Source organism: Rana temporaria, chromosome 10, assembly GCF_905171775.1.
Source record: "Rana temporaria chromosome 10, aRanTem1.1, whole genome shotgun sequence".
In the NCBI taxonomy this organism is placed as follows: Eukaryota; Metazoa; Chordata; class Amphibia; order Anura; family Ranidae; genus Rana; species Rana temporaria.
The window spans coordinates 1,201,377-1,211,654 of NC_053498.1; the positions used below are offsets into that span (position 1 = coordinate 1,201,377).

The window sequence follows — 10,278 nt, forward strand, 5'->3', positions numbered from 1 at the left end:
ACATAGCAAGACGCAGAAACAATAACTCCAGGAATGTAAGAATGTCAATCCCGGACTGGGAGGAAAAGAAGCAAAGAGTGATGTCTGAAGGATCGGCTGGTAGATTGGAGGAAGACACAAGATGAAATGGACGAGATTGGAGGAAGACACAAGATGAAATGGACGAGATTGGAGGAAGACACAAGATGAAATGGACGAGATTGGAGGAAGACACAAGATGAAATGGACGAGTTTAGGTGGAAAACAAGGAAGGGATGATTAGAAGTTCTACAGATGGTGTGAATATGAGGCATAAGGAGAAGACCAGAATAGCTGAAGGTGCTCTGAAGGATCGACACACCAAGAAAAACTTACACACTGGGGTGATGGTAATAATAATGGAGGCCTGCTGTGTGCCAAACCCGTTAGTGACCCGGCAGATGTATTCCCCAGAGTCTGTTGCGGAGGCTTGGAGAATTCGGAGCCGGGAGCCATACACCTTAGAGAGGAACATAGAGGAACGAGCAGTTCCATTACACTGTATAGAGCTACATATCCAGAGACCCATGGTGGTGGATTTAATCCTTAAGGGTCATAAAACATTCCGGAAACGGTAGAGTAACAGCAGAGAGTTGGTAAAATGCAGTACATCTAGTGGAACCCAGTTCAATATTTTATATCAACTATATGATATACGGCAGGGCCATCTGAATGCCATCATGGGCCCCTGGGCAAAGTAATGCACTGAAGCCCCTACCAACCTGACACAATTTATGCACCAGCTCTGAAGAATTTAAGTATTAAACGTTGATGGAATTAATTACATATTCATTAGTAATTTCAATAAAATTGATTTTAAAACATGCCATAAATCAAAGACTAATCAACACAAAGAGGGGGGAAAGCGGAATGGCACAGTACCAGTGGCGTCTCCAGCTTCCATATTTAGAGGAGGGCACATGGGGGGCAGGGACAAAAGTAAGGGGGCCCCCAACTATAAAATGCAATCATATATATATATCCTGGGGCCCTTTACTTCTGTTGTGGGGCCCTTTATTACGAGACCCTTTCACGGATGGGAGAAATCAGTCAGTTTTTTCTCTGTCACTGAGATAATGGGAGGCTTGACCCCCCCCCCTCCCCAGTGCTGGTGGAATCCTTCCTGCCAATGAGGGAGCAGATCGAGCGGCCATGGCTATGCGAGCGGCTCTCATATTTTGCAGTGTCAGCGAGCAGATAGAGGGGGAGAAAGGAGCAGAAGCTGTCAGGGATGCTCTGCCTCTCAGGATAGCCAGTACAGGGTCTGGGATGCTGCCCCAGGACACAGATATTCTGTGACAGCTTAGTAAAAAGCATGACTGTCCTGGCCAATACGGGACAGTAGGCAAGTGCGATGTAATAAGAGATTATCATGGGGCCCCCACGCACCTGGGGCCCCTGGGCAGTGCCCAGGGTTGCCCATGAATTAAGACAGCCCTGATATACGGTATATCTGACAGTTTTAGTTGTTGCACATAGAACTGCACAGAGCGTGAAATGGGGTCCCCTCAAGAAAGGGGCTATAACCCACCATCCTTGGGTCCTCCAATGAACTGATAACAAAGCTGCTTTGTGCTCCCATGGCAGAAGGCAGTGCCAGCGCAGGAAGATGGCTGAACTAGCTGGCTGCTGATGAACATTTTTGGCATGTAATTTGTTCCTCCTGTAAAAATCTCTGCAGTGAGAGAGGAACCTGTACCGAGGTACTCATAATTTTGTGTTTTTCTTGGTTCTGCCAATGCTGTGGACAGTTAACATACGGAGAAGTCACTTTTAAGTCCATCTGAACCAACCATCATTGGCCACGAGCAGAGAACCCAACTGCAGGAGCCATGGCACCGAACCCTGGAAGTCTGGAGTATTAGATCAGTTGTTTATCCAGACAAAGAAAAGCATGAAGACTTATACTGTATGGCCAGATGTATGTGAACCAACCTTGTGGTAACAGTTTGATGAAGACCCTTTTCTTTTCCATCATGCCTGTGCCCCACATGTGTACAAAGTCAGCTCCATAAAGACATGGTGTGACCAGTTTGGTGTGTGGAGGAACTTGAGCATCCTGTACAGAACCCTGACCTCATCCCTACTGAACACCTTTGAGAAGAACTGGAATGAGCCAGGTCTTCTCAACCAACATCTCCATAAAGACATGGTTTGCCCAGTTTGGTGTTGGAGGGAGTTGAGTGTCCTGTACAGAGCCCTGACCGCATCCCTACTGAAGACCTTTGGGATGAATTGGAATGAGCCAACATCTCCATAAAGATTTGGTTTGCCTGGTTTGGTGTTGAAGGGAGTTGAGTGCCCTGTACAGAGCCCTGACCGCATCCCTACTGAACACCTTTGGGATGAATTGGAATGAGCCAACATCTCCATAAAGACATGGTTTGCCCAGTTTGGTGTTGGAGGGAGTTGAGTGTCCTGTACAGAGCCCTGACCGCATTCCTACTGAACACCTTTGAGATGAATTGGAATGAGCCAACATCTCCATAAAGACTTGGTTTGCCTGGTTTGGTGTTGGGGGGGAGTTGAGCGCCCCAACCTCAACCCTACTGAACACCTTCGGGATTAATTGGAATGAGCCAGGTCTTCTCAACCAACATCTCCATAAAGACATGGTGTGACCAGTTTAGTATGGAGGAACTTAAGCGTCCTGTACAGAGTCCTGACCTCATCCCTACTGAACACCTTTGGGATGAATTGGAATGAGCCAGGTCTTCTCAACCAACAACTCCATAGAGACATGGTTTGCCCGGTTTGGTGTTGGGGGGAGTTGAGAGCCCTGACCTCAACCCTACTGAACACCTTTAGGATTAAATGTATATTTACTATATTAACGGCCTTGGTTTTTGGAATGGAGGTGCAAAATAGTCTAGCACCGTCCCTGACTTTGTTATTTTATTTTTTTATAAGTGGGCCCCAGACTGGGGCAACTGGGCTCGTTTAAGCTTCTCATTTTTAATTGATGAAACCCAGCACAAAAAAAAAAAAAAAAGATAACCCAGCATTTGTGGATGATTACCTGGTGATTTGGCGAGAGTGGGCGGTCCGATCTGTGCCATGTGACCACAGCTTGCGGGTATGATGCCACCACACAGTTCAGCTCCACAGTCTGTCCTTCCTGTAGTGTATCCGATGACGGCTCGATCCTCACCAGAGGGGCAGATCCAGTGGCTGGAAACCAGATACAGAATACGAATAAGAGATTCAAACGTCTTATGTTACTGTACAGAAAGTCTTAGCAGAATGCGGCCGCTGGACTCACCTCTCACTACAATCACTTCGATGCGGGCCTCCGAGGTGCCAGCGGTATTGGTGCCAACACACAGGTAAGTCCCGGCGTCGGCTGCAGATATAGAGGGGATCACAAGTGTTGCAATGTCCGTCCTCTCTGTTCGAGCCTAAAAAAAAAAATCAGACATACCATTGGATGGACTCAAAGGCCAGGATTTCATCCCAATGCACTCTATGCCTGTGCTAGGCTCTGCTTGTGTATTATATTTAGGATTGTGCATAGAAACTATAGGACCGGTTGGCTGTAATGTCTCTTCCACAGGGGTCATGCTTTCCATATCCTGCACTGATGAGAGGCGATGTCCATCCTCTCTGTGCGAGCCTAAAAATCAGACATACCGTTGGATAGACTCAAAGGCCAGGATTTCATCCCAATGCACTCTATGCCTGTGCTAGGCTCTGCTCGTGTATTATATTTAGGATTGTGCATAGAAACTATATAACAGGTTGGCTGTGATGTCTCTTCCACAGAGTTTTGACAGGGTAAGACAGAGAGATCAAATTGAACACCACATCCCAATACATGGATAAACAAAAAATTGAAGGGACAAGAGGCAACAAGCCTCAGGACTTTTGATGTGTTAGATATTGGGATATAAAGTCACTAATACAACATATAAAATGAAGGAATTTTAATACAAAGGTAAAAAACATGAGAACAATTTTACATTCATATCAGAAAATCACTTGTTCCATTGAAGCATATTGAACAATTGAACAGACACTACCACTCAACATGTTTCGCTCAGCAAAGCTTCCTCAGGAGATTCCGGCGTGGAGTTTTTTATGCTATAGACAACAAAATATACGTTACATGCATACGTTATAACCAACATGAGCATTCATTTCACTTTTTGTTGTCTATAGCATATAAAACCTTTGTAATAATATTCCTTAATTTTATATGTTGTAATGTTGACTTTCTATCCCTATATCTAACACCTCAAAAGTCCAAAGGCGTGTTACCTCTTGTCCCTTCAATTTTTTGTTTCTCTTCCACAGAGGTCATGCTTTTCATATCCTGCGCTGAAGCGAGCTAACACGTTGCAAACAGCTAAATGCAAATGAGGACTTTTCTGTATCTGGGGAGGGGACCATGGACGCAGATACCTGCAGCTCTTGGATCCGTCTGTGGATGGCTTCCAGGCTGCTGCTTCGAAAGTGAAGGAAACCGAGAGAGGCGAGGGCCTGTGCGGAGGGACAGATTGCCGCCGGCATAGTGAGGAGGAACAGAAAGTCAAAGAGAGTGAGATCAGATGGAATGGGTTAGTAAGCTAGGAAGACTGGAAGAAAAAGATAAAGAAAGGCCCAGATTTTAGCATTTCTTCTATAGAATAACTTATCTACAGCGAGGACTAACCGACCCGCAGAAGGCCATTCTGGGCAACCATAAGAATACCAGCAACACTCAATGCCAAGCAGCTGCTGCAAAAGCAAATGCAATCTTCCCCTAAAAAGGGGGGTAGAAACATCGGATGCAGTTATCGTATTGGCCCCAGTATGGGGCACTTAGGGTACTGATTTGGGCAGAGGCGTCACCAGCCTGGGGCCACAGGGGGCCCTGACCCCCCCAACATTATACTGTACCCCCCCCCCCATTTGGGCACAATGATATAAGGAATGTAGATTTGGAGAGGCTTCTGGGAAAAGGGGTGACGTAATAAACGTATATGGCAAGATCTTTAAGTTCAATTAGAGATACAAATATGGTCCAATTTATTTTAGGGGAAGTCCCCATTTTTGGGATGTCTAGACTTTGGGAAAAGGGATAAGAAGTCCCTTATATAATATATCACAATAAATATAAAAAAGGTCACTATATAAATCCTGAGAAATTATTAAGGACTGTACAGGAAAGGAATGATGTGTGTAGTGAAAGGACAATTGTGTATTATGCTGTATGATGTAGAAATGGCAAAACCATTCTTCCAATCAATGATGTCCCCAGTTCTAATTATTAATATGGAAATGTTTCCACTCAGGAAATCGATCTTCGGGTGGAGAATGGCTTTTATCCCGTGTGAAGTAGAACAGGACACTCCTGACCCCGGGCGTTTTGTTTTTCTTCACCAAGCGTCCGCCAAGCCAGGTAAGTAAAGTGTGAACAGCGGAACAAGCGAGCCTTTAAGGTGGAGGTGTTAGTAAAGCTTGGTGGACTTGTGTGCATCGAAGGGAGATCACAGACAGAAGCAGAGCACAGTGTGCAGGAGATACGCCTAGAAAAACATCACATTGGTTCCGACAAACCCAGGGAGAGTATCACACCAAGCATGGGGGGTAATGCGGGTTTCGTGCAGATTGGCTTAAACATTTCCTCATCTGACCATAATAATTAATGATGCGGGCGGAACTCTGCATAAGATATTTTTATAAGTCATTACATGACTGGGCGCATTCTCTAAAACCTCAGGGAACACTTCACTAAGGAGACTCATCTGCCTAGACCTGCAGAATCGTAAGCCAGCCAATACACGGGGCAAAATCTTTGGCGAGATTTAGGAGCAGAGGAACCAAATTCCAGACTGACCTGTGGTGGTAGAATGCCACCCTGCTTCCTCCAGGATATTGTCGCCATCGGAGTGCCACCAGCTCTGCAATACAGACGGACTGTGTCGCCTTCTCTGACTTCGGTACGTTCTGGGCTCACCTGGACAACTGGAAGATTCCCACCTACTGGTACATAGGACACAAGGACAGAAGATGAACATGGATACTCATATTCACCTCAGAGAGACAAATTACATGGATACAATAAAAGTTTCATGTATGTCCCAAAGTGAAGAAGACATGATAGAAGACCTGAGCTTCAGCTGACTAAGACCTGGTAGAACTTCTGAACTTCAAGTAAGACCTGGTAGGATAGCCTAGTCTCAACTCACTAAGACCTGGTAGAATAGCTGAACTTCTGCTGACTAAGACCTAGTAAAATAGCGGAGCCTTAGCTGGCTAAGACCTGGTAGAAGACCTAAGCTCCAGCTGGCTAAGACCTGGTAGAAGACCTAAGCTCCAGCTGGCTAAGACCTGGTAGAAGACCTAAGCTCCAGCTGGCTAAGACCTAGTAGAAGACCTGAGCTCCAGCTGGCTAAGACCTGGTAGAATAGTTGAACTTCAGCTAAAATCTGGTAAAATAGCAGTCTCAACTGACTTTGACCTAGTAGAATAGCTTTAGCTGGCTAAGACCTGGTAGAAGAGCTGAGCTCCAGCTGACTATAAGGCCTGTAGAATAGCTGAACTTTAGCTATGATCTGGTAGGATAGCAGTCTCAACTGACTAAGATCTGTTAAAGGAGCTGAGCTCCAGCTTAGACCTGCTAAAAGAGTTGTGAGCTCCAGCTGGCTAAGACCTGGTAAAGAAACTGTGAGCTCCAGCTAAGACTGCTAGAAGAGCTGAACTTCTGCTGACTAAGAACTAGTAGAATAGCTGAGCCTCTGCTGGCTAAGACCTGCTAGAAGACCTGAGCTTCAGCTGACTATAAGGCCTGGTAGAATAGTTGAACTCCAGCTAAGATCTGGTAAGATAGCAGCCTCAACTGACTAAGACCTGGTAGAAGAGCTGAGCTCCAGCTAAGACCTGGTAGAAGAGCTGAGCTCCAACCAAGAACTGGTAGAAGAGCTGAGCTCCAGCTAAGACCTGGTAGAAGAGCTGAGCTCCAGCCAAGACCTGGTAGAAGAGCTGAGCTCCAGCCAAGAACTGGTAGAAGAGCTGAGCTCCAGCTAAGACCTGGTAGAAGAGCTGAGCTCCAGCCAAGACCTGGTAGAAGAGCTGAGCTCCAGCCAAGACCTGGTAGAAGAGCTGAGCTCCAGTCAAGAACTGCTAGAAGAGCTGAGCTCCAGCCAAGACCTGGTAGAAGAGCTGAGCTCCAGCTAAGACCTGGTAGAAGAGATGAGCTCCAGCCAAGACCTGGTAGAAGAGCTGAGCTCCAGCCAAGACCTGGTAGAAGAGCTGAGCTCCAGTCAAGAACTGCTAGAAGAGCTGAGCTCCAGCCAAGACCTGGTAGAAGAGCTGAGCTCCAGCCAAGACCTGGTAGAAGAGCTGAGCTCCAGCCAAGACCTGGTAGAAGAGCTGAGCTCCAGCCAAGACCTGGTAGAAGAGCTGAGCTCCAGTCAAGAACTGCTAGAAGAGCTGAGCTCCAGTCAAGACCTGGTAGAAGAGCTGCGCTCCAGCTAAGACCTGGTAGAAGAGCTGAGCTCCAGCATCTACTGCCTCTCCACACCGCTTAATCGTGTTTGGGAACAGCAGACTTTCCAGATGGGATTATACAACTATTCCGCACATTTCACACACTGATAGAGTAAAACCTTTGTGTGATCATTGTCCACACTACTCACTGTGTACTCGCAGATCGGCCCTGGCAATGTGCTGTCCATGACTATTGCGGACGATGCAGGTGTACTGCCCCTCATCGGAGATTTGAACGGATGGGAATCTGAGGACACCTCCCTGGATGCTTGCTCTATAGGGGATGCCTCCATTCTGTCCACCTAAAAGTGACACAGCAGGTGGATTAAATGGTCATCTTGCTAACCCAGTTCTTGGGTCATTCCCTGTTCCCATCTTCTTACCTGTCCATTCCACGGTAGGAAGGGGGTTCCCGGTAGCTGTGCAGCGGAACTCTGCTGGTTGACCCGGCTGGACAGTCAGCTGTCTGGGTTCAATGATAGCCGTGGGGTGGGTCCCTGTTCCGGCTACAATATGGTGAAGAACACATTACAGCAAACACATCATAACCCATGATCATACGGTGAGTTCCTGGAGTACATACATGTGGCCCCTCCAGTGTCATGTGACCCATTGGGGCAGTTTTAAAACTTGAGAAGGAAAAACAATAAGAAAGAACATCCAGCTGAACCTAGTTCAGTTGCCAGCATCCCTGATAGAATAAAATCAGAAAGTTTTACTATGGGTAAAACACAGACACTTTCCATTTCTCTAGGCTTGATAAGCCAGACTCAACATTCGTTTGTACCCGAGACACTGGGGTGGATTTACGAAACCTGGAGAGTGGAAAACCCAGTGCAGCTGTGTATAGTAACCAATCAGCTTCCAGGTTTTATCGTCAAAGCTTAATTGAAGAAGCTGAAGTTAGAAGCTGATTGGCTCCCATGCACAGCTGCACCAGATTTTGCACTCTACAGTTTTCGTAAATCAACTCCACTAACTCAGAGGAACAGAGGCGGCTCTAGGCTTTGCAAGGCCTTAAGCAAAACTTAGACACGGGGGCCCCACTCATGCCCATAATGGGTAAAACAAATTAAAGCAAATAAAAATGGCTGCAGAAAGATGCATGGATCTGGCACACAGTGATTGAGCAGAGGCAAATTAGGCGTCCGCGAGCCCCCTGTGAATGCGAGGCCTTAGGCGACCGCCTAATGTTGCCTAATTAAAGAGCCGCCTCTGCAGAGGAAACTTCTCGTAGGGTCATGCGTCATGCAATCTATTCCAATCCAGGACCTCCAAGTCCCAGCATGTACTGGCAGATAACAGCTTTATTTTCCAGGTTTGCTGGTGCCGGTCGGCTCTTTGGGGTAACAAATAGTGCTGGGTAGGTACTGCAGTCCAGCTTGATGGGATGGAAGAAAGCCAAGGTCACGTGTGATGGTGAAGTCACAGGGAGCTGGAAATTAGCACCACACACCACAGACACACAATATTACTGACCACTAAATGACGCTCACACACACACACACACACACAATATGGGGTGATGGATCTGCTCCGACATGCAAGGAGGCAGTCTCCAGCATTCATGGCGGTATGGTAAGGATCATGGCGGCAGGATGGGAGATCAGGCAGTTTGGCATGCTACAGTCACAGTGCTCAATGGGTTGAGCACTCCATGCCAACTTACACGGACTGTGTCCTTCAAAGGTCTCAAACGGTCCATAAAACATCTGGGTCTTGGTGGTCTCTGTGGATAAGTAGGAACCAACTTTATTGTACAAATTCACAAGCACACACATGGAATTTGTCCCGTGTCCCATCACAGCTACATAAAACAGAGGCGGAGGGCTGGAGGTCATAGAAGCCACGTGCTTTATTGGTGGTCAGCCTTCTATATACAAGTGAATATATACAAAACAGCAAAGACTCTCTATATAGAACAAGTGTGGATAAGAGGTTGTGATATGAAGGATGTCGTGTCGTCTGTACAGGAGGGTTCACATATGTCAGGGATTAACAATATCTCACCTCAACAATCTTCATATTACTCTTTAAATAAAATAATAACAAGTAGCATGTATAAGTGCACATTGGGCAGAGCCGGCATACGGTGCACATTGGGCAGAGCCGGCATACGGTGCACATTGGGCAGAGCCGGCATACGGTGCACATTGGGCAGAGCCGGCATACGGTGCACATTGGGCAGAGCCGGCATACGGTGCACATTGGGCAGAGCCGGCATACGGTGCACATTGGGCAGAGCCGGCATACGGTGCACATTGGGCAGAGCCGGCATACGGTGCACATTGGGCAGAGCCGGCATACGGTGCACATTGGGCAGAGCCGGCGTTTGGTGTAAGTTTGTGGACACCTGAAGATCACACCTTCACTATATGGCCAGATCTATGAAGATCCCCCCTCCAGATGTTCAGGTGTCCCCGGTGATCTGGTAATCCTGGTAATCCTCCATCATACAAAGACATTGGAGACAATTGTGCTCTTCCAAACTTGTGGTAACAGTTTGGTGAAGACCCTTTTCTGTTCCAGCACTGGGTGGGACTGTGCTGCCCCCCCCCCCCACCTTTGGAATGAGCTGTACCAATGACTGCAAGCCAGGTCTTCTATCTATCAGTTCCTGACCTAACAAATGGGCACAAATGCTTACAGACACCCTCCAAGGATATTATAGAGGGGGTGTGACGGGGGTCACTTTGGGTGGGGGGTTTGTGGCACTCAGCTTACCCTGGAGCGCTCTGGAAACTCTGTGTCCAGCTTCCCCGGACCCTCTTATGTGTAGATCACCCTGTG

The 10,278-nt window shown here is 47.2% G+C and overlaps 1 protein-coding gene across 12 annotated transcripts in view; it reads right to left on the bottom strand.

The window, feature by feature from the left end:
• HSPG2 (heparan sulfate proteoglycan 2) overlaps window positions 1–10,278 on the bottom strand; it is a 109,180-nt gene that overhangs the window by 32,732 nt on the left and 66,170 nt on the right. For 6 of the 12 annotated variants that reach the window (XM_040327021.1, XM_040327027.1, XM_040327029.1 and 3 more), the window contains 8 exons: window positions 9,158–9,217; window positions 7,872–7,994; window positions 7,638–7,790; window positions 5,837–5,982; window positions 4,420–4,497; window positions 3,281–3,416; window positions 3,038–3,189; window positions 355–478 (listed from right to left, as the gene is read on the bottom strand). In XM_040327021.1, the coding sequence (XP_040182955.1) occupies window positions 355–478; window positions 3,038–3,189; window positions 3,281–3,416; window positions 4,420–4,497; window positions 5,837–5,982; window positions 7,638–7,790; window positions 7,872–7,994; window positions 9,158–9,217 (972 nt within the window). The remainder of the gene's footprint in view (window positions 1–354; window positions 479–3,037; window positions 3,190–3,280; window positions 3,417–4,419; window positions 4,498–5,836; window positions 5,983–7,637; window positions 7,791–7,871; window positions 7,995–9,157; window positions 9,218–10,278) is intronic. The other 6 variants (XM_040327026.1, XM_040327030.1, XM_040327019.1 and 3 more) reach the window with 5 other exon arrangements.